Consider the following 25,178-nt stretch of genomic DNA (forward strand, 5'->3'; position numbering starts at 1 on the left):
AGGGAGAGTTTGAATTGTCTCCAAGGTGCCCATGATGCTCCTTTCCCATTCATAACAGATCTTTGTGATAGAGTCAGAGGAATTGGCCTTCTCCAATTTCTTGGCTCCCAATGAACAAACATTTAGTTTTAATTTTCAGAATTACTCTATTTAAGATCGAGTTTCCTTCTCCATTTTTCTGAAAACGTTTCTAGCTCTGAGAGAGCAAATAAAACAATACAACCTCAAACAGGAAGCATAACCTGAGATCTGTGGTCAAGGGGAAGAGGTTGGAGGTGTTGCCAAAGTTGCTCCTGTGTTCAGGGGCAGCTGTTAGCAGTGAAGTTTTCTGCGGCTTCCACTGGACACGGAGACCTGACAAGCTCCCCAAGGCACATGGCTATAAGTGGGTGCAGGCAGATCCCCAAGAGCTGATGTTCACTGTCTGCTAACTCCAGGCTCAAATGGGGACAGCCCTCTCCCCACTTCCTTCCCCCCAAGAATGCCCATGCAAAGTGATCCCTTGGCAGAAGATTTGGGGATATTGGTGTTCTGGTAAGCTAATACCCCCTGCCACACACTGGCATGTATTATATTTAGGAATGAAGGATGCCAGGATTTCAGTACTGAAGAATGAAACAAGCACAGAAATCACTTGGTATTTAATTACTGAAATGTATACTAAGTTCTGGGGTCAAAAGTCTAAGTGTCTGGACTAAAATCCAGGAACTGATGACCAACTAAACTGGCAAGTCTTCCCTTGTTGTTTGACTTTTCCTGCATTTTTCATGTTGGAGCCTCAGTTTCAGTATCTATGCAATGGGGGGTAATCATTGTATCCACCTCACAGGGACATTGTATAGATTAAATAAGCAAATGTTTGTAAAATTCTGTCACATACATGTTGACTGTTGATTGTTCCGGTCATTAAGTTCTCAAGGTAAGAATAATGCTTTAGTACCTATGACACATACATTGTACCTGACACATAACAAACATATATTTGCTGAATGAATGGATGGAATCATGAGTGTCAGTGGATATGAACTGTTTTCAGCACATCTATAGATGCTCAACATTGCAACCTGTGCTTTCTCTCATCCCCATTTGACTCCTAATGATTCATGAAAAAGTAATTCTGATGACAAACTATTCTCTAGCCCTGGTTATCCTCTCACTTAACAGAAGAATTAATTGTCTAGCAACTGAATCTGCTCATAGGTACAAAATATACAGCATTTCCTGTCAAACAAGTAATCTTCCCTTATAAATTAAGTACAGGTAGTGGGCCCCCTTGGAGATTTTAAAAATAGTAACCAAAATTAGTCTTTGTCCCCATAGTTGAGGGCTAATTATTCCCTATCCTTGGTGAGTAGGTGGCCACCCTCCTGGCATTAGTTGGGCAGCTGGCTTTGGTCCCTGTTCCCAAATCTCCATCTCTTTCTCCAATCCACAGAGCCCTACATCCACAGTGAGAGGCAAGTGGCTCATGATAGACAATAAATATTGGTTAAGTAATTCCATAGAACTAAAGGAAGGAAAGAAAGGAGGGAAGGATACCAGATTCTCTGCTTAGATAGGAGAGGGGGGAAATCTCACTAAGGTACTAGGAACCTGGACGTGTGGTGCTGCAAGATACAGATTACCTAGAAATGGGGATCTGGATGGACAGAACAGACTTTTCAGTATATCATATACATAATATGGCCTCAGGCCAGCCTAGCTATCCTCTGAACATGACTGATCAATTTGCCAGATGGAGTGGATGAGTGTGGCTATGACATTTCCTTACGTTTTTGGATTTTTATCTGTGTTGGCTTTATGTGTCTCCTTGAATGCAAACGTCTTGCATTAGGCAGTACCAGGGCCCAATACAACCTTCTCTACTGCTTCCTCTCTGCTCTCTTGGCTTCTGGCTCCTTCTCTCTTCTCTTTTGTTTTAGAGTTTCTAGGCTTCACCTTGGCCAGGCCCCGGCTGTCTCAGCAGAGAATCCATTGGTCATCTAATCACACCACAGCATAGTCCCCACCCCCTCAGCTTCTGTCCTAGCTAGTTGTGAATCTTAGGAAAGCTTTTCTGCCAGTGAAGGTAAAGTTTCTGACGCTTCCTTTACTCCTGCTACTGGCCCCGTCACATGGGATGCTGTAGGAGGATGCTGGTGACATGGTTCTACCTCTCAACAGGCTCATGTGGTGTTTTTTAATCTGCAGGACTGGTGAATTTATTTTCTCTGAGATTATCATGGCAACCATGCCTGCAAAGTGTTATTAGAATTGTTATCAGGTTACCTATTCAATAATGCAGAAGAATCAGTTATGTGCTATGAGAAGTTATTTCCCAAGAATGCTTCAAGGATTTGTTGTCCAGGAACAAGGATGGGTTGGGTTTCCTGGAATGACAGATGACTGGAAGATTGGCCTCTTAAAATGACACCAAAAAAATAGAGATCTGTCATGTATCCAAGTGCAATCAAACCAAACTGGCTTTACTCTAGCAGACTCAGCCTCCACATTTTCTTTTAATTTCTCTGCCATAGCTACTAAATGTATTTGGTTTTAGCAAATAATTCTTATTTCTCTCAACAGAACTGAGCAGAAGGAGGGAGGTGGGGAAGCATCGTGTGCCCATGAACAGGCTCTTGCACACATGCGTGCAGCAAGCACACATTCAGAGTGGGAAGCACAGACCCTGACTATGGGAGATGTGTGTGTCTTTCAGGTTGCCGGCGTCATCTCGGCTGGGGTCGTGATGATCGCCATCGTTTCCCTGGGGAAGTTGCTGGAACCCCTGCAGAAGGTACAACCTTGCTTCTTGTCACACCGATTGCATACTTTCCCTTCACTGCTCTGCTACCCAGGAAATAGCAGGGGATTTAAAAGTCATCACATGGCAAACCATTCCCCTGAATAACCCGGACTTCCCCATCTCTCCTGGCAGTCGGTCTTGGCAGCTGTTGTAATTGCCAACCTGAAGGGGATGTTTATGCAAGTGTGTGACGTTCCTCGTCTGTGGAGGCAGAATAAGACTGATGCTGTAAGTTGCTTGCCATCCTTTTTTTAAATTTTTCTGAAATAGGAATTACTTATGTGCTTCTTGCCATATTATTATGTCCCCTTATCTCCTGATTCTTACTTGCATTTTGGGAAACAGAGCAGAAATTAGAATTTTGTGGATAAACGAAAACTGTGAAGTCTTCCACATAAGCTACAATTTGTGAAGGTCCTATATCTCTGGGAATATCCATTTTGTACAAGAATCCCATATGAGCTCCTCCATATACCTCTGGCCTTCTAAAGCCAAAGAACAAATTACAAAAAACCCCCTCTAATCTAGAAGGACAAATAAAACAAAACTCAAACAAAGCAGAAACAAAATGCAATACCCCATGTCAATTATAATTTTGATTAAAGTAATCTTTACAACTCTTCTGAGGAATTGTAAAAACACAAAAGAAGAAGAAGAAGAAGCTAAACCCTTCAGAGTTCTGCTATAATTTAAACCAGAACAGATAAAAAGAATGGGAAAAAATTCCCTATATATCTATATGGAAAGATCTTCAAGACAAATTGTTAAGTAAAAAGAGACCAGTTCAAAATGGAAGAGTGTGTATAACACACTAAAAGAAGGGAAGATAATCTATGTTTTACGGTGGTATTTGCTTGCATTTGCCAAAAAAAAATGCTGGTGAAAAATGTGCACATGTGTACACACACACACACACAGAAATAAAAGAGGATGTAAGAGAGAAAAGAGGATGGGAATGAATGGAGAAAGGAGAGGGTTGCAACCAAGATTTTTCACTGCACGCTTTTTTGGTCACACCATGTTGCTTGTGGGATCTTAGTTCCCTGACCAGAATTCAAACCTGAACCCCCCACAGTGGGTGTGTGGAGTCTTAACCACTTAGTCTTAACCACACCCCCCACAGTGGGTGTGTGGAGTCTTAACCCTGTGTATGCAGAACCACAGGGAAGTGCTTCTGCATACCTTTTTAATACCAATTTTTGAACTATGTTAATATATATCAGGGCTTCCCTGGTGGCTCAGTGGTAAAGAATCTGCCTGCCAATGCAGGAAACGGGGGTTTGATCCCTGGGTGGTGAAGATCCCCTGGAGGAGGAAATGGCAACCCACTCTAGTATTCTTGCCTGAGGAATTCCATGGACAGAGGAACCTGGCAGGCTACAGTCCATGAGGTCGCAAAGAGTTGGACATGACTCAGTGACTAAAACAACAATATAACACCTATTCAAAAATTAAATCTAAAAATATTTTAATGGGACAATTGGCCTGTATTGGGAAGGCCAGTTTCCACTTAAAATATGTAAGGACGTCAGAATATTTTACAAAGCTATAATTTGTTCATGGACAATTGATCTTATTATTTTTACAGGTAATCACTCACCTCATGGTACCTGATGAATTAGCATTTTTCATTTTCATGTTTTCCTAGGTTATCTGGGTATTTACATGCATAGCATCCATCATTCTGGGACTGGACCTCGGTTTACTAGCTGGCCTTGTGTTCGGATTTCTCACTGTGGTCCTGAGAGTTCAATTGTGAGTAATATAAGATCCAAGTTATCTATAAACAGGACAACACACCCTGAAATTTCTTCTACAATTTTGATAAGTATAGTAAAACTACTCCTTTTCACAATAGTTACTATTTATTAGTGCTTCTACAAATTAAACACTATCATAATTAGTCTTCAAAAAAATCCTGTGAATATGTTTTATTATTCTCATTTGATAGGTAAGATAATTGAAACTCAGTAGGTTAAGAACGTTTCCTAGGATCACACAGCTAGTATGTTGCAGAGCCAGCATTTGAACCCAGATGTATCCCATCCCCAAATCTCTGTGCTGCCTCACAGGCTCTGCCGCTGTGTTCACCTCCAAGTCCTGGTAAGACTAAAAGATACATGATCAGCAAAAGACTGAGGTTGCTGTGTAGTTACTTTTTCAAATGAGATGAAGTCTAAGAGGCACTGGGGACCCAAGTCTTGGGCCCAGACAGCTGCTAAATATATTATAGCTCATTTTCTTTTGAAGTTAGTAACCCAGAAGTTATGTAATAACCCAGAATAGGAGACTTTAAGACAGTTGATTGTAGCCAAAATTCATTCAAATCTGACAAATAAGGTATGTACCTGGTAAGCCATACCAATAATGTAAAATAGATATAATCAGGTCATATAGAGAGTGAAAGCAGCAGAGACACAGTTCAAAGTAACAGAAAACAATCTGTGAGGCAGCTTGGAGGTGTGTTTGTTTTGTTCGGGGTCTTGAGAGGCCTTCGGTAGGTACCTTTCTATGTCTCTGGCATTTTCTGAACAGAGAGTCAAAGAGAGCTTCTCTCGAAGTCTCTGCTATCTTCCCAGACTTCTGGCTCCTTCTTGGCCTGCACTTGGGCCACAAAGGAATGAAAAACCTGGGTAAACCTAACACAGATGTCTACAGCTTAGTTTAGGTCCACCTTTCCCGTTCCACCAGGCAATTCTCCTTCCCTGCCCTGACATGTTGGAGCCTACCCAAAGGCTTGTGTTTACCATCTCAGTACCCTGAAGTGGTTGCCCAGGGACCTGAAAGACTTCTCAAGCTCCCAAAGCACCCAGTTTTCTTCTGGGAAACACCCAAGAAACTCTCCTTGGAAGATGATGTCTTCTGCGCTCTGGCTGCCTCCGTATTTACTATGACTTGTGTGTGATTGAGGGGGAGAAGGGTTTTTAGAGAAAGACTACACAGTTTCTGAGCTTTAAGTTAAAAATCAGCATGGCACAGTAAGCCAAGGAGAAATGGGTGAAACCGTTTACCTGCAGATTTGGTAATGAGGCTTTGAGCCAACCAAAAGCAGTATCCTCCCCAGAATTTAATTTCCATTAATTATAAGCCTGTCCAGAGAGCACATTGCTGAGAGCACCCCAAACAGACATTCTTTCTTCAGGCATAGTATTTAGCACATGTCCCTAGTTACAGTTGAGGAATCCTGGAATTTATGTGATTGCGTCAGGAACAGGAAATCAACAATCTGGTCCTCCCAGGCTCCTATTTCTATGAAATGAGACTAATTGGATCACTGCAGACTTTCCATACTTCATCAGAAAGTTGCTGTAACTCACAAGGTAGTTCTAGGCACTGTGCCAGGCCATGAAGACCCACAGGTTAAAGATAGAGGCTGTGCTTCTCTTCCCTCCAGAGCCTTTTTGAACTTCTCTAAACCTCAGTTTACTCACCCTTAAACATGAGGATAATACTGTTGACCATTCAGCGCTCAAATAAGATTTAATATGTGTGAAAGCTCTTTGCTTATCCTATAAAGTGCTACACATATGAAAGTACAATGCTCATTACTTCTTGCAGGCATTGGAAAAGAGGCACACTTCCTTTTTTACCCCCAGGCTTGCACAAATACCAGCTGTTCACTTCAGAGTTAGCTACCAGAAAATGTCATCTGCAATAAAGACAGAGTCCCAAGACATCCAAATTATGGGCTCTTTAGAATCTGTCATTTCTTCTAACTTTTTATTCCAAAATATGCCTGTTCCAAAAAATCCTGACCTTAATTTTTCTTCTTTTAGTCCGTCTTGGAACAGCCTTGGAAGTATCCCTAGCACAGACATCTACAAAAGCACCAAGAATTACAAAAATGTGAGTGCCCTTGGGAGACATTGGCTGGACTTGGGTTTACTAAGCTGGATTTTTAGAGGTTGCATATTTCTCTTCTAGTGTGTTAGGGATAAGGTAGCCAAAAAGGGAGGCTACTTCTGTTGAGACAGTCCATAAGTATACTGGGTGTGTTAGGAAAACTTTTGTTCCAATGTGCCCTCTGATATCCTGTGTGTACTTAGTTTCTCAGTAGTGTCCAACTCTTTGCGACCCCATGGACTGTAGCCCGCTAGGCTCCTCTGTCCATGGGGATTCTCCAGGCAAGAATACTGGAGTGGATTGCCATGCCCTCCTCCAGGGGATCTTCCTAACCCAGGAGTTGAACCCAGGTCTCCCTCATTGCAGGCAAATTCTTTAGTGTCTGAGCCACCAGTGAAGCCCTCTGGCCACCAGGGAAGCTCTCTGATATGAATTTTGTTCATGCTAGTTAAGATGTCATTTTAATGCCAAACCACTGTAAGAGGTATGTTTTTAAAAACAGGCAATTCAATTATTTCCAAAAGTTGAATCAAAATTCTATTTCTCTGAGTGAATGGGGTCAAAAGACACAAACTTCCAGGTATAGGATAAACCATGGGGATGTAATATACAGTATGGTGACCAAAGTTAATAATACTATATAGCATATCTCAAAGTTGCTAAGAGAGTAGATCTTAAAAAGTCCTTATCACACAAAAAATTTTGTAACTACATATTGTGACAGATGTTAACTAGACTTATAGTGGTGATCATTTTGCAATACATACAAATATCAGGTTGTACATAATATGTAAAATGTGAACATATTAAACTAATATGTTAGTTATAACTTTAAAAAGACAGAGCCTCAGAGAACTCTAGGACAAAATAAAATATATCAACATATGAGTAGCAGCAGTCCCAAAAAAGGAGAAGAGAAAAAAAAGATAAAATATTTGAATAAGTATCAAAATGTTCCCAAATTAGAAGAAAAATATGTACAAATCCAGAATGCCCACTGAACCCAGTTAATTTACACATAAAAAATCCATATCTAGAAATATTACAGTGATAGGGCTGAAAGCCATGACATAAAAAAAATTTTTTAAGCAGCAAGAGGAAAAAATTTCTATTTCTCTATGTTATCATTATCCTCTATGAAATTGTCTGAAATCCCTGTGAAATCATGTTCTCTGTCACAAAGAACCTTACCTGATATCTTTATCCTTGGCATTGGAAGAAATATTACATAATACAGAAAATCAAAAATGAAGGAAATGAACATTCCATTGATGGGCTTATATTCCCTGCAAAAAAAAAAAAAGGATTGCTTAGTGACCAGAAGGAACAAAGACGAAAAGCAGAGAAAGAAAATTCAAAGGGGTAGTCCAAGGTGGATTCTGGAGCAGGAAGATTCTGAACTCCCCTCCCCCTAAGGGCACACCCAATCTACAGCTGCTTACTAGCAACAAGAAAACATATAAAAGTAAAAATCTCACTGGTAAAGGCAAATATATAGTAAAGGTAGATTAACCAGGTATATATTTAGAAACAAAGCCCAGCAAATAACTGTAAAATCTCTATGGAATCACAAAAGACCCTGAGTAGCCAAAGCAATCTCAAGAAAGAACTAAGCTGGAGACATCATGCTCCCTGATTTCAAGCTCTGCTACAAAGCTGTTGTCATATTCTCTAGTTTCTCTTCAGATCATATAAATATTTCCCCTTTCTACTCCAAAGTTATTATAATCAAAACAATATGGTATTAGCATCAAAATACATATAGATCAATGGAATATAATAGAGGGCCCAGAAATAAATTCACATATGCATAGACAGCTTATAACAAGAATATATAATGGAAAAAAGATAGTCTCTTCAATCACTGACGTTCAGTTCAGTCAGTTCAGTTGCTCAGTCATGTCCAACTCTTTGCGACCCCAGGGACTGCAGCAGGCCAGGCCTCCCTGTCCATCACCAACTCCCGGAGTTTACTCAAACTCATGTCCGAAGAGTCAGTGATGCCATCCAACCATCTCATCCTCTATCATCTCTCCTTGCTATTCTTTGGAACTCTGCATTCAAATGGATATATCTTTCCTTTTCTCCTTTCCTTTTGGCTTCTCTTCTTTTCACAGCTATTTGTAAGGCCTCCTCAAACAGCCATTTTGCTTTTTTGAATTTCTTTTTCATGGGGATGGTTTCCATGGTTAGAAAACTAACCAATCTAATCACATGGACCACAGCCTTGTCTAACTCAGTGAAACTATGAGCCATGCCATGTAGGGTCACCCAAGACTGACAGGTCATGGTGGAGAGTTCTGAAAAAATGTGGTCCACTGGAGAAGGGAATGGCAAACCACTTCATTATTCCTGCCTTGAGAACCCCATGAACAGTATGAAAAGGCAAAAAGATAGGACACTGAAAGATGAAATCCCCAGGTTGGTAGGTGCCAAATATGCTACTGGAGATCAGTGGAGAAATAACTCCAGAAAGAATGAAGAGATGGAGCCAAAGCAAAAACAACACCCACTTGGATGTGACTGGTGATGGAAGCAAGGTCCGATACTATAAAAGAGCAGTACTGCATAGGAACCTGAAATGTTAGATCCATGAATCAAGGCAAATTGGAAGTGATCAAATAGGAGATGGCAAGAGTGAACGTTGACATTTTAGGAATCAGCGAACTAAAATGGACTGGAATGGGTGAATTTAACTCAAATGACCATTATATCTACTACTGTGGGCAAGAATTCCTTAGAAGAAATGGAGTAACCAGGCCTCCCTGTCCATCACCAGCTCCCAGAGTTTACTCAAACTCATGTCCATTGAATCGGTGATGCCATCCAGCCATTTCATCGTCTGTCATCTGTCCCCTTCTCCTCCTGCCTTTAATCTTTCCCAGCATCAGGGTCTTTTCCAAGGAGTCAGTTCTTCGCATCAGGTGGCCAAAGTATTGGAATTTCAGCTTCACCATCAGTCCTTCCAATGAATATTCAGGACTGATTTCTTTAGGATGGACTGGTTGGATCTCCTTGCAGTCCAAGGGACCCTCAAGAGTCGGCTCCAACACCACAGTTCAAAAGCATCAATTCATCAGTGCTCAGCTTTCTTTATAGTCCAACTCTCACATCCATACATGACTACTGGAAAAACCGTAGCTTTGACTAGATGGACCTTTGTTGGCAAAGTAATGTCTCTGCTTTTTAATATGCTGTCTAGGTTTGTCATAACTTTCCTTCCAAGGAGCAAGCGTCTTTTAATTTCATGGCTGCAGTCACCATCTGCAGTGATTTTGTACCCCCCAAAATAAAGTCAGCCACTGTTTCCACTGTTTCCCCATCTATTTGCCATGAACTGATGGGACCAGATGCCATGATCTTAGTTTTCTGAATGGTGAGCCTCAAGCCAAGTTTTCACTCTCCTTTTTCACTTTCATCAAGAGGCTCTTTAGTTCTTCTTCACTTTCTGCCATAAGGGTGGTGTCATCTGCATATCTCAGGTTATTGATATTTCTCCCGGCAATCTTGATTCCAGCTTGTGCTTCATCCAGCCCACCGTTTCTCATGATGTACTCTGCATCTAAGTTAAATAAGCAGGGTGACAATATACAGCCTTGACATACTCCTTTTCCTATTTGGAACCAGTCTGTGGTTCCATGTCCAGTTCTAACTGTTGCTTCCTGACCTGCATACAGATTTTTCAAGAGGCAGGTCAGGTGGTCTGGTATTCCCATCTCTTTAAGAATTTTCCAGAGTTTGTTGTGGTCCACACAGTCAAAGGCTTTGGCATAGTCAATAAAGCAGAAGTCAGTGATGTTAGGGATGCTGAACAGCCATATGTAAAAGAATGAAACTGGACCACTATCTTGTATAATATACAAAAATGAACTCAAAATGGATTAAAGATTTGAATATAAGACCTGAAACCATAAAACTAGAAGAAAATAAGGAAAGTTAGCTCCAAGACATTAGTCTTGGTGTTAAATTTTTGGATCTGAATCCAAAAGCAAAGGCAGCAGAAGTGGGACTACATCAAACTAAATAGCTTCTGTGTGCAAAGGAAACTGTCAACAAAATGAAAAGGCAACCAACTGAATAGAAGGAAATAACTGCAAATTATGTATCTTATAATGGGTTAATATCCAAAATATACCAAGAACTCAAACAACTCAATAGCAAAAAAACCCAAGCAATTCAGTTATAAATAGGCAGAGACTCTAACAAGACATTTGCCCAAAGAAGATATTCTGATGGCCAACAGGCACACGAAAAAATGTTCAGTATCACTAATTATCAGAGAAATGCAAATTAAAGCCACAATGAGATTTTCCTTCACACCTGTCAGAATGGCTATTAACAAAAAACAAGAAATAAGAAGTGTCAGAAAGAGTATAGAGAAAACAGAACCCTCACATACTGTTGATGAGAATGTAAATTGGTGCAGGCATTAGGGAAAACAATATGGAGGTTCCTCAAAACATTAAAAATAGAACTATCACCTATTCTAATTCTTGCTATTTATGTGAAGAAAATGAAAGCACTAACTCAGAAAGATGTATGCACTCCTAAGATCACTGCAGTATTATTTACAATAGCCAAGATATGAAAATAACTTGTGTCCACTGATAGATGAACGGATAAAGAAATGAGCATGCACACACATGTGTGCGTGTACACACACAAATACTAATCAGCGATAAAAAAGAAAATCTTACCATTTGTAACCACATGGATGGATCTTAAGGTTATTATGAAAAGTGAAATAAGACAGAGAAAGACAAATACCATTAGAGGCATAGATTCTAAAAAAAAACACAAATAAAAACAAAATGAAACAAAACTCGCAGATACAAAGGACAGATTGGTGATTACCAGAGGGGAAGCGGGTTGGAGGTTCAGTGAAATGGATGAAGGGGGCAAAGAGGGTATTTATTGTGGTGATCATTTTGTGGTGTATATGAATAATGAATTATTATGTTGCATATACAGAACTAATATAGTGTTATATACCAGTTTTATCTTAATTTAAAAACTTTCTCATGGTGGGAAGTAGATCTGGCATGAAAGAAAGTAAAGAAAGAAACAACAAAATAAAGAAAACATGGATTTTAGCAACAAATAGTTTTTAAAAGCAAAGAAAAAAATTTTTTTAGATATTAGATACTGAATCTAAAATTCCAGCAGCTACTACTTCATTTATTTTCACAATTTTGGTAGTTGTGTTGAGCCAGGTGCTGTCAAGAGCTAGAAATGATTCTACGATGCTCTGAGGCAGGGAACCCTTGGTGAGTTGGGGGTTCTGAGTTCTAGGCTCTGACTTGTGGAGACCTTGCCCAAGTCAGTCGGCCTCTCGGGGCCTCAGTTTTCTCATCTGAAGGGGCTGGATGAAAAGTGCTATGATTCCTAAAGGGTAGAAAGGTCCGTGATTTTGTTAAGTTCACTTTTTGTCTGGCCACGGTGTGTCAGGGTAAGAACAAGCAAATGACATAATAGGCTTCAGTTTCTGCAAGTCCCTTAGATTTTGCTCCTTCTTTTCCCCTCACTATTTTAAAATAGCTGGGGGAGATGGGGAGAAAGCCCGTCATATAAACTTGAGGCAATTCATATGACGACTTGGAGCCTCAGTTTTTTTTTTTTTAACTTTTTATCTTGTATTGGGATATAGCTGATTGACAAACAATGTTGTGATAGTTTCAGGTGAACAGCAAAGAGACTCAGCCATACATATACGTGTATATATTCTCCCCCAAACATCTCTCCTATCCAGGCTGCCATGTAACATTGAGCAGAGTTCCATGTGCTATGGAATTCTGGTTATCCATTTAGAATATAGCAGTGTGTACATGCCCATCCCAAACTCCCTAACTATCCCTGCCCCCTCCATTCTTCCCCCACACCAACAACCATAAGCTCATTCTCAAAGTCTGTGAGTCTGTTTCTGTTTTGTAAGTTCATTTGTATCATTTCTTTTTAGATTCCACATATAAGAGATGTCATATGATATTTCTCCTTCTCTGACTAACTGACTTCACTCAATATAACACTCTCTAAGTCCATCTGTGTTGCTACAAATGGCATTATCTCAATCTTTTTATGCCTGAGTAATATTTCATTGTATATGTGTAATACATCTTCTTTGTTGATGGACGTTCTCTGTCGATGGACGTTTAGGTTGCTTCCATGTCTTGACTGTTGTGAACAGTGCTGCAATGAATATTGGGGTGCATGTCTCTCTTTGGACCATGTTTTTCTCTGAATCTGTGCCCAGGAGTGGGATTAATGGACATACAGTATCTGTGTTTTGGAGTCTCAGTTTCTTCATCTGAAAATCAGAGGGTTGAATAATTGCTTTCTAAGACCGTTTCTATTCTGACCTTCTCTGTGATTGTGGAAGTTCAGGAATTTGTGTAACTCTGTCTCCCAGCTGCGATCTAGGCTCTATTCAAGGAAAGTTGAGTGCCACTGCCTAGCTCCTTGGAGCAATTCTAACTCAGCTCCTAGCTGAATAGCCAAAAGCTTAATTGAATATTTAAATGATTTAAACTCAGACAATTTTTTTTTTAAATCCTAGATTGAAGAACTTGAAGGCGTGAAGATTCTGAGATTTTCTAGTCCTATTTTTTATGGCAACGTCGATGGTTTAAAAAAATGTATCAAGTCCACAGTAAGTATGTTATCCCTAGAAATTTGGTTTCTAACCACCTTTGAGACTTCATTCATTTTACAGGTATTTATTTGGCCGTATGCCTGGTTCCCTTTGTACAGGGCATTAATAATTATAACACCCTTGCCCTCAAATAGCTTTTAATCTATTAATATTTGGAAACAGGAAAAAAACAATAATAACACATATGTTAAAATTCAGGTAGCAATAATTGTGCTGGACAAAACCACAAGAGATGTCTCCAGGCAGAATCTGAGTAAGTTCCAAATAAGAAGTGTAGACAGTGAGTGTTAAGATTTCATGGACGGGAGAGATCCATGTCAGGTAGACTGATCAGGCTTTGCATGGCAGTTGGGCAGAAGGAAGGAGATTAATGCAGGGGTTTGGGGACTATATGAGCTGAGAGGAAAATGTGGGAATGTATATTGGGTAAGGGGTGAGGGGCAGTTGGAATAAAGGGTAAAAAGTATAAGTGGGTTATATAAGCAGGGTATTCTGGTCTTAAATTCTATGCTATGCTTTGAAGGTAGAATTTGCCTCTAGATCAGTGTTTTCCTGAGGTTCAAAGGAATGTTCCTAAATTTTGCAACAAGAGGGCTTTGTTATGTTAAGGAAATTTGTTAAGACTTAAAGCTAAAAAGGTTATTTTTTGCTGTTTTTTTTTTTTTTTTTCACAGTCTTAAAGTCTTCAATATGCTATCACCTTTCCTGAGTCTCTGGAGAAGGAAATGGCAACCCACTCCAGTACTCTTGCCTGGAAAATCCCATGGACGGAGGAGCCTGGTAGGCTACAGTCCATGGAGTCCCAAAGAGTTGGACACGACTCAGTGACTTCACTTTCACTTTCCCTGAGTCTCTGGGTGGGCGGGTTAGGATGGCCTGGTAGTGGAGACCTCCATCATACCTCAGAATTTCTTTCTTGGCAGGATATAGAAGGGAGTAATACTGCTTGAGATATAGCCTTTCCAGATAAAAACAGTCATTAATGAGCATTAGAAACCAAATGTTCTAACTAACCTAACATTTATTTCCAAAGGTTGGATTTGATGCCATTAGAGTATATAATAAGAGGCTGAAAGCACTGAGAAAAATACAAAAGCTCATCAAGAAAGGGCAGTTAAGAGCAACAAAGGTAAGGCAACGTCATCCTTTCCACTCCCCCTCTGAAATTCTCTCATTTCTCAGATGACATTAAAGCAGTTAGATTGTCTAAAATTAAATGTACCCTCTTTGGTACCCAGATGTGTTACAGGCAGATGACACATGTATGTCCGAGAACAGCTGAATTGTTCTTTTAGGCAAGAGAGAATGGGAAAGAATAAAATGAAATCAACAGAGCTCCTTGGAAACACAGGGTGTGATTTATCTTCTTCTTTCATGAAATAAACCTTATTTTTACTGAAAGGAACAAAACAAGTGCTAATTCAATACCAGAAAATTATTCACAATAGAAGACAGTTATAGGTTCATAGACTTTTAGAGCTATGGTATTACCTTTTATTCAAACTTTCCTGCCAATATGTCTCTTGCCTAAGTTCCACCATCTTCCAAAAATCAAGCATTTCCTGCTCTTCCATTATTCTTCCTAGAGAACATCAAAATTTGGGCTGAGGTAAATCTTATTCCCTAAGAGTTCATCCTCTTGATGTTTTGCTTACCAAGGAACAGTTTGTAGGACTGTTAAGTCATTTTAGATTAATTGTTGAAAGACATCCCAGCTAATTGGTAATTAAGTTGGCAATGCGTTCTTTGTTTAGAATGGCATTATAAGCGGTGCTGGTTCATCAAATAATGCTTTTGAGCCTGATGAAGACATTGAAAATCCAGAAGAACCTGATATCCCAACCAAGGAAATAGAGATCCAGGTGGATTGGAACTCTGAGCTTCCAGTCAAAGTGAATGTTCCCAAAGTGCCAATCCATAGCCTCGTACTTGACTGTGGAGCTGTCTCTTTCTTGGATGTTGTTGGAGTGAGATCATTGCGTGTGGTAAGGTTCTGGTGTTTCGAATTCCAGATTTGGAGCTTTGGTAATAGTAAAACAATGTGGGTTTCCTGGTCTTGCAGAAGGGTAACTGATTGCACGGGTTCTGTAATTTTTCTAGGGGAATGCTTTTGCAATGGAAAGTATTATTTTAAAGCATGGGTTGCAGAGCTGGACTCCCTGGGCTTGAATCCTGGCTCTACCACTTATTAGTGGTGTGACTGTGGGCAAATAACTTAATCTGTCTGCACATCAGTTTCTCCATCTGAATGTGGGGATAGTGATGGTACCTCCTTCATAGGCTTGTTATGAGGATTAAATGAAAAGAATGAAGAGTGTCTGGCACATGGTCACCCGTCAGCAAGTATTACCGTTTGTTACGTTTTCTTTTCCTGAGAATATATATAACATGGAATATGAAAAGAAAAATGGGAAAAATTTTAAGTATTATGTTTTTATCTGTTATGTGAACAGCAGCAGAATGAGAAACACGGTAGGACTGGAAAAGCCAGGCATTATCAGGGTTAGATCTGCAGGAAGTAGGCCAGACATCTAGGCAAAGAATTGAATGAAGAGCATGTGGGACAGAAACGTTCTTATCAGAAAGCAGGTATGCAAGCTCAATTTCAGTGATTCCTTTAATAAATAGATGTGCAATGCCTCAGATGTGCCAAGCTCTTGGCTGGGGACCAGAAACTATTAATAATTATGAAGTAGCCATAGTTCCTACCCTCCTGGGACTAAGCGATCTAGGGGGCAAGGCAAATGTTAAATAATCTTTTAAATAACAATTGTATTAAGTGCTCAAAACAGACTAACTGGATGTCAACTTGACCAGGAGTGTCAAGTTTAAGTGAAGCCTCACGTAGGTATCAAGAGGATTGGGCAGAAAAGCAGGCAGGTTCAAGGCACCGACGATCACGTTTATGTAATAATATCAAACTACGCTCAACTGAGGTTTAACTTTGCTGGGGCTTCTTGTTGCTTTCAAATGCTAAATGACAATTTTGAAAACTCAAAACTTTATATTTGCATAGAGGTCTTGATCTTTTTTCCCCAGAAAATTTAGGCTCTGTTTTATTATTGTCCATGGGTCTTTTGTTTTGTCCATAGGTCTTCCATCTTAATTCTTTTAATTAAACTTTTTATTTTGAGATAACTGTAGATCCCCATAAAACTATAAGAAATAATACAGAGAGATCCTCAGTACCACTTACCCAGTTTCTTTCAGTGTAACATCTTGCAAAACTATAGTTTAAGAGCACAATCACTATACTGACACTGCTACAGTCAAAATACAGAGGCCCTAGTTTTTAGGTCAGTGTTTACACTTGGTGTCTGGTGGCCGCATATCCACAGCCATATCTCTTCCACTCAGAGACATAAACTCATACTCTTCTTTCCGATCAGCAGAGGTTGCATTAGGAAGCCTCCTGTACTCCCTTCTTTCCTTCCTTCCACAAATATTTACGAAGCACTTGTGTGCTATCCAGTGCTGGGCTATTGAGCACTGGATGTTGCCACCTCTTGAGACACACGGTCTTTTCATCCTAAGCATCATCACTGTATGTTGAAACTTCTGTGGTTTTCCAATTTCTAACAATGAACTTTCTTTAGACTCCTGACTCATCATGAAAGTGTTCAAAGTTTCTTCTGAGGAAGTAGTTGAATGCTACTGAGTTATAGGCAGGTAAAGTTACTCATTGTTACCAATTCTCCTTTTTAAATTTTTAGATTGTCAAAGAATTCCAAAGAATTGATGTAAATGTGTACTTTGCATCACTTCAAGGTAATTGCATATATACATATCTATCTATAAGACTTTTCCTTAAGCCTTTTCTCCTACCTTGGAATGTGAGTACATAATGTCCAAAAGCCTTTTTTTCCAAAAACTATTTTTATTGTGGTAAAAGATATATAAGACTTGTGCTTTTAGTCAAGAATACAACTAATTCAGTGGCATTGAGTACATTCACCATGTTGTGCAATTAATCACAACTATCCTTTCTTGTTTTCTTTCCTTTTTTTTGGTCTGTATAACATTTACTACTGAGATATGTTGCACTTTTTGCTTCTGTTTACATCTTTGAGATCCAGTGTATATTTTACATTTACTGCACACTTTTTGTTGTTGCTGTTGTTACTTTTTGTTTTTTTTTAATTGAAGTTCAGTTGGTTTATAATATTTTATTAGTTCCAGGTATATGGCATAGTGATTTAGTATTTTTTCTGATTATAATTCATTATAGGTTATTACAAGATAATGGCTATAATCCCCTGTGCTATACAGGATTTCCTTGTTGATTATCCATTTTATACTTAGTAGTTTGTATCAGTTAGTCTCATACACCTAATTTGTCCTTCTACCTCCCTTTTGCTGACCAGGAGTTTGTTTTTTTTCTTTTTTTTGTAAGTTTTTTTTTTTTTAATGTGGCCCATTTTTAAAAGTCTTCATTAATTTGTTACAATATTGCTTCGCTTGTTTTATGTTCTGGTTTTTTGGCCATGAAGCATTTGAGATCTTAGCTCCCTGACCAGGAATTGAACCCGAATCCCCTGCATTGGAAGGTGAAGTCCTAACCACCGAACTACCAGGGAAGTCCCATAAGTTTGTTTTCTATGTCTGTGGATCTGTTTCTGTTTTGCATACACATTCATTTGTATTTTTTTAAGATTCCACATATAAGTGATACCATAAAGCATTTGTCATTCTCTGTCTGACTTATTTCACTAAACATAGTATTCCTTAGGTTCATCCACATTACTGCAAGTGGCAGAATTTCATTCTTTTTTATAGCTGAATAATATTCCATTTCATTTATGCCACATCTTTTAATCTAATCATCTGTTGACGTGCACTTAGATTGTTTCCATGCTATTGTAAATAAAACAAGACCGAATTAAACCTAAAAGTTTTTGAGTAGCAAAGGAAACCATCAAGAAAATAAAAAGACAACCTTCTGAGTGGGAGAAAACACTTGCAAATTATGTGATTGACAAGGAGTTAATATCCAAAACATACAGACAGCTACAAAGAACAAATGCTGGAAAGGCTGTGGAGAAAAGGGAATGCTCCTAGACTGTTGGTGGGAATGTAAGTTGGTGCAACCACTATGGAAAACAGAATGGAGGTTCCTCAAAAAACTAAAAACAGAGTTGCCATATGATCCAGCAATCCCACTCCTGGGCAAAGCTATAATTCAAAAACATACATGTAGCTCTATGTTCATAGCAGCACTATTCACAATAGCTAAGACATGGAAGCAATCTAAATGTCCATCAACAGATGAATGGATAAAGAAGATGTGGTATTAATACATAAATACAATGGAATATTGTGCAGCCATAAAAAGAATGAAAAACGCTATTTGCAACAACATGGATAGACTTAGAGATTATCCTACTAATTGAAGTAAGTCATAGAAAGAGAAGTACTGTATGACATCACTTGTGCAGAATCTAAAATATGACACAAATGAAACTATCTACAAAACAGAACAGATTTATAGACATAGCGAACAGACATGTGGTTGCCAAGGGAATGAGGGGTGGGAAAGAAATGGGTTGGGAGTTGGGGTTAGCAGATGCAAACTACTATGTATAGAATGGATAAACAATAAGGTCTTACTGTATAGCACAAGGAACTATATTCAATATTCTTTGATATATATATATACATAAACTGAATCACTTTGTTGTATAGCAGAAATTAACACAACATTGTAAATCAACTATACTTCAATAAAAATATTTGGAAAAAATACAGACAGCTCATACAACTCAATATCAAAAAACCAAACAACCCAATCAAAAAAATGAGCAGAAGACCTGAACAGGCATTTTTCTAAAGAAAACATACAGATGGCTAACAGGCACATGAAAAGATGCTCAACAATGCTAATTGTTAGAGAAATGAAAATCAAAACAACAATCAGATATCATTTCATACCTGTCAGAATTTCTGTCATTATAAAGTCTACAGTTAAAAATGTTGGTATGGATGTAGAGAAAAAGGGCACCCTGGTACATTGTTGGTGGGAATGTAAACTGGTACCACCACTGTGGAAAATGATTTGGAGTTTTCTCGAAAAACTGAAAATAGAAGTACCACTGGATCCAACAATTCCACTCCTTGGTATATATCTGGAAAAAAACAAAAACACTAATTCAAAAAGATTTATGTGTCCCAAAGATCACCACAGCTATCTATTTTCAAAAATACCATTACCACAAACAGAAACTCTACCCATTAAACAATTACTCTGAAGGTCTTTTGGAATCTAGAAAGATTTCTTCCCTTGTGTCATAGAGCTGGTAACACCTGGAAACCTACATCCTCTTAGCAGTGGAGGATCAATGGGGAAAAACTGTCCTGGGGAGAGCAGAGCTGGAAATGACTCATATCTCTGAGAAGTAGAGGAACTTGCAGGGCACGAATCTGTGTCTGTCGATGTACAAGTGGTGTATAGGAATATAGTTGTGGTTAGACTGAGTTCTCTAGGAGCAGAGCCTGAGATAAGGATTCTAGCGCAAGTGATTTATTAAGGCAGTACACTGCAAAATTCATCAAGGACTGAGGGGAGCAGGATAGGGCAGGAGGAGAAGACAAAGAGATGGCTTCAGAATCTACTTAGCTTGGTCTCACAGGGAGAATACCTCAAGAAGAGCACCAGACGGTTTTCTTGAGGCAAGGGGGCTGGCCCTTTTACCTCCAGATCAGTCCAGCTGTGGCTGAGGGCCACCCAAGGGAGGGAGTGAAACCTCCTAGGCCTTCTTCAGGTGAGACAGTTCCCATTGGCCAAAGAATGTTCTCCAGAGAAGGGTACAGCTGTGAACTATTAGCAGCCAGACTCACAGCAGCAGGAGAATGGGTTCCCTGGAAAAAGAGATATGGCTGGGAAACAAGACCTCTATTAATACTACAACCAGTTATGGTGTCATCATTCCACGTGCTACTGGAAAAGAAACTGACAGAGCAGGATCACATTCTGGAAATGAGAAAATAAAAAAAGATTTAAAAGGAGGAGGTTCCAAAACTTAGCATTGGTTGATGTTATAAGAATATCTTTTCCTAGAGTCTAACTAAACATTATCTTTTTCTTTTGAAGATCATGTGATAGAAAAGCTGGAGAAATGTGGTTTCTTTAATGATAATATCAGGAAGGACATATTTTTTATGACTGTCCATGATGCTGTCCTCCATCTCCAGAACCAGGTGAAATCTCAAGAGGTTCAAGATTCCATTTTAGAAACGGTAAACATTGAAACTTTCTACATGCATAGCTTTCCTAAACTACCATGATTTCTGTAAATGGCATAAAATTCCACAAACCTAAATTTGAATCCCAGCCCAGTGAAGTTTAAGCCATCTGCTTAACTTTTCAGAGCCTCAGTTTTCTCATCAGTAAAATGGGAGTAAAACATTCCCCTTGCTGGGTAGATATGAAGACTAAATGGGACAGTTTATAGGAAAGCACCCGATAGAAACTAGTACATTATTAGTTCCACAATGTGGGGGTTTATTAATGTAAGTAGGCGGTAGCTGTAATGACTTTTAAGAATAAAGGCACCAAATCTTGGATTTTCTGTGATTTGTATGTAAATGTAATTTAAATTCTCAGCAGTCTGTAAACTCTTATCAGTTTTTTCCCCCCCTTTGGCCTCACCATGTGACTATGAGATCTTAGTTCTCTGACCAGGGATTGAACCTGTGCCCCCTACATTGGAAGTGTGGAGTCCTAACCACTGGACTGCCAGGAAATTTCCTATCAATGTTTTTAAATAGGATTCATTAGGTCATAAATGATCTTTGAAAAAAGAAAAAAAATTGAAAATCACAAATCATCCTAGAGTTTATTCTCCAAAAAACAGGATAGACCCTAACTTCCCACAGGCCTCCTTATTTTATCATTTTTCCTGTAAAATACCCAGGACAGTTGAGGATTCTGATGTGCATCATTGGGCTGGGCCTACTACTTAATACAAGAATGTCATCTCTCATGGACCGTCTCACCATGAATTTGGGAAACTAAAACAAATGTCCATAAAAATGGCAACAATAATAATTATTCTTATAACACAGTCCACTATATTTTAAATTGCTTCCCTTTTTTCTAAAAGTCTGAATTTGGCAATAAGGAGTTCATGATCTGAGCCACAGTGCGCTCCCAGTCTTGTTTTTGCTGACTGTATAGAGCTTCTCCATCTTTGGCTGCAAAGAATATAATCAGTCTGATTTCGGTGTTGACCATCTGGTGATGTCCATGTGTAGAGTCTTCTCTTGTGTTGTTGGAAGAGGGTGTTTGCTATGACCAGTGCGTTCTCTTGGCAAAACTCTATTAGCCTTTGCCCTGCTTCATTCTGTACTCCAAGGCCAAATTTGCCTGTTACTGCAGGTGTTTCTTGACTTCCTACTTTTGCATTCCAGTCCCCTATAAGGAAAAGGAAATCTTTTTTGGGTGTTAATTCTAATAGGTCTTGTAGGTCTTCATAGAACTGTTCAAGTTCAGCTTCTTCAGTGTTACTGGTCGGGGCATAGACTTGGATTACCGTGATATTGAATGGTTTGCCTTGGAAACGAACAGAGATCATTCTGTTATTTTTGAGATTGCATTGAAGTACTGCATTTCGGACTCTTTTGTTGACCATGATGGCTACTCCATTTCTTCTAAGGGATTCCTGCCCACAGTAGTAAACAGAATGGTCATTTGAATTAAATTCACCCATTCCAGTCCATCTTAGTTCGCTGATTCCTAGAATGTCGACGTTCACTCTTGCCATCTCCTGTTTGACCACTTCCAATTTGCCTTGATTCATGGACCTAACATTCCAGATTCCTATGCAATATCAGGTATGACCTAAATCAAATTCCTTATGATTATACAGTGGAAGTGACAAATAGATTTAAAGGACTAGATCTGATAGACAGAGTGCCTGATGAACTATGGACAGAGGTTTGTGACATTGTACAGGACACAGGGATCAAGACCATCCCCATGGAAAAGAAATGCAAAAAAGCAAAATGGCTGTCTGAGGAGGCCTTACAGATAGCTGGGAAGAGAAGAGAAGTGAAAAGCAAAGGAGAAAAGGAAAGATATTCCCATCTGAATGCAGAGTTCCAAAGAATAGCAAGGAGAGAGAAGAAAGCCTTCCTCAGTGATCAATGCAAAGAAATAGAGGAAAACAACAGAATGGGAAAGACTAGAGATCTCTTCAAGAAAATTAGAGATACCAAGGGAACATTTCATGCAAAGATGGGCTTGATAAAGGACAGAAATGGTATGGACCTAACAGAAGCAGAAGATATTAAGAAGAGGTGGCAAGAATATACAGAAGAACTATACAAAAAAGATCTTCTGGACCCATATAATAACGATGGTGTGATAACTCACCTAGAGCCAGACATCCTGGAATGTGAAGTCAAGTGGGCCTTAGAAAGCATCACTACGAACAAAGCTAGTGGAGGTGATGGAATTCCAGTTGAGCTATTTCAAATCCTCAAAGATGATGCTGTGAAAGTGCTGCACTCAATATGCCAGCAAATCTGGAAAACTCAGCAGTGGCCACAGGACTGGAAAAGGTCTGTTTTCACCCCAATCCCAAAGAAAGGCAATGCCAAAGAATGCTCAAACTACTGCACAATTGCACTCATCTCACATGCTAGTAAAGTAATGCTCAAAATTCTCCAAGCCAGTCTTAAACAATATGTGAACCATGAACTTCCAGATGTTCAAGCTGGTTTTAGAAAAGGCAGAGGAACCGGAGATCAAATTGCCAACATCTGATGGATCATCGAAAAAGCAAGAGAGTTCCAGAAAAACATCTATTTCTGCTTTATTGACTATGCCAAAGCCCTTGACTGTGTGGATCACAATAAACTGTGGAAAATTCTTAAAGAGATGGGAATACCAGACCATCTGACCCGTCTCTTAAGAAACCTGTATGCAGGTCAGGAAGCAACAGTTAGAACTGGACATGGAACAACAGACTGGTTCCAAATAGGAAAAGGAGTACATCAGGGCTGTATATTGTCACCCTGCTTATTTAACTTAGATGCAGAGTACATCATGAGAAACGCTGGGCTGGAAGAAACACAAGCTGGAATCAAGATTGCCGGGAGAAACATCAATAACCTCAGATACGCAGATGACACCACCCTTATGGCAGAGAGTGAAGAAGACCTAAAGAGCCTCTTGATGAAAGTGAAAGAGGAGAGTGAAAAAGTTGACTTAAAGCTTAACATTCAGAAAACTAAGATTATGGCATCTGGTCCCATCACTTCATGGGAAATAAATGGGGAAACAGTGGAAACAGTGTCAGACTTCATTTTTTTGGGCTCCCAAACCACTGCTGATGGTGATTGCAGCCATGAAATTAAAAGATGCTTACTCCTTGGAAGGGAGGTTATGACCAACCTAGACGGCATATTTAAAAGCAGAGACATTACTCGGTCAACAAAGGTCCGTCTAGTCAAGGCTATGGTTTTTCCAGTAGTCATGTATGCATGTGAGAGTTGGACGGTGAAGAAAGCTGAGTGTTGAAGAATTGATGCTTTTGAACTGTGGTGTTGGAGAAGACTCTTGAGAGTCCCTTGGACTGCAAGGAGATCTAACCAGTCCATACTAAAGGAGATCAGTCCTGGGTGTTCATTGGAAGGACTGATGCTGAAGCTGAAACTCCAATACTTTGGCCTCCTCATGCGAAGAGTTGACTCATTGGAAAAGACCCTAATGCTGGGAAGGATTGGGGGCAGGAGGAGAAGGGGACGACAGAGGATGAGATGGCTGGATGGCATCACTGACTCGATGGACATGGGTTTGGGTGCACTCCGGGAGTTGGTGATGGACAAGGAGGCCTGGCGTGCTGTGATTCATGGGGTCACAAAGAGTCGGACACGACTGAGCGACTGAACTGAACTGAACTGAACTTTCTAAAAGTAGAATAAGTAGATTCTTAGTGTAGATTGAAAGTTACTATTTGAAGTGAAACTAATTTAGAAAACAATAGTACATTTTTCAATTCACCTATTGTTAGTAGAAAGATTGTTCTACTTAATGCTGTTAGAGAAAATACTACTTCTAAATACCAAGATGTGGATCTTAAATCCAAATAAAAAGGTGCTACACTCAAGATGCTCAGCTTTGAAAACTTGTAAACATTTTTCAAAAGTCTAAGGACTTCCCAGGCATGTAGAGGGTGAGAATCCACCTTCTAATGCAGGGCATATGGGTTTGATCCCTGGTCAGGGAACTAAGCTCCTGCATGCCACAAGGCATCTGAGCCCTTGTGCCAGAAGCTGGTGAGCCACAATTAAGATCGATGTGGCCAAATAAATAAATTAATGAAAAAAAATGTTTTTAATCTAACTGAGAATTGACTTATTGTCTTCTTCCCTGTAGGTAACAACAACAAAGCAGGATAGTGCAAAGAGAATTGAGTTATTTATTTGTGAGATTAAAAGTAGCTAAAATGAAATGTTACTCTTACCTTGATATACATTAAGCATTGCTTTGGGAATATGCTTTATGGGTAAGACAAAGTCAAGATTGTTACTGGTTTCCTCTGTGTATAGATTAAATTACACATCACGGCTAAAAAGCAGAATTTTCCTGAATAACCTACTTGGTCCATAGATGTTGGTTTCTATCTCCAATAAAATTAATTCCCATTCAATTCAACTTGAGATTGTTTATTGTTGTCAGTCAGGAGCCCTTCACTTCGAGTTCCTTGAATGCTCAATGCTTTACTAAGTGCTCTTAGCTTGGTTATTGAAAGAAATGACCATTGACTGCAGAATCATTTAGACGGACCGGATGACTTGCTAAGTGTACACTTCAGAGACTGGGGAAGAGAGCTGCGAAGGAGGTTAGACAATAAACTATACCAGTTCGCACTTGAATGTGAAAAAAATGGTGGAGGGAGA

General features: G+C 39.4%; 1 protein-coding gene across 3 annotated transcripts in view; it reads left to right on the forward strand.

The window, feature by feature from the left end:
• The window catches only part of SLC26A4 (solute carrier family 26 member 4), a 71,656-nt gene that overhangs the window by 40,622 nt on the left and 5,856 nt on the right, over positions 1–25,178 (forward strand). For 2 of the 3 annotated variants that reach the window (XM_081535981.1, XM_081535982.1), the window contains 9 exons: positions 2,699–2,776; positions 2,918–3,013; positions 4,434–4,540; positions 6,562–6,631; positions 13,182–13,274; positions 14,311–14,406; positions 15,032–15,262; positions 16,991–17,045; positions 20,365–20,510. In XM_081535981.1, coding sequence (XP_081392107.1) covers positions 2,699–2,776; positions 2,918–3,013; positions 4,434–4,540; positions 6,562–6,631; positions 13,182–13,274; positions 14,311–14,406; positions 15,032–15,262; positions 16,991–17,045; positions 20,365–20,510 — 972 coding nt within the window. The remainder of the gene's footprint in view (positions 1–2,698; positions 2,777–2,917; positions 3,014–4,433; positions 4,541–6,561; positions 6,632–13,181; positions 13,275–14,310; positions 14,407–15,031; positions 15,263–16,990; positions 17,046–20,364; positions 20,511–25,178) is intronic. The other variant, XR_014067274.1, reaches the window with a different exon arrangement.

This window comes from Giraffa tippelskirchi, chromosome 10 (genome assembly GCF_054371585.1).
Source record: "Giraffa tippelskirchi isolate mGirTip1 chromosome 10, T2T-mGirTip1v1.2.pri, whole genome shotgun sequence".
In the NCBI taxonomy this organism is placed as follows: domain Eukaryota; kingdom Metazoa; phylum Chordata; class Mammalia; order Artiodactyla; family Giraffidae; genus Giraffa; species Giraffa tippelskirchi.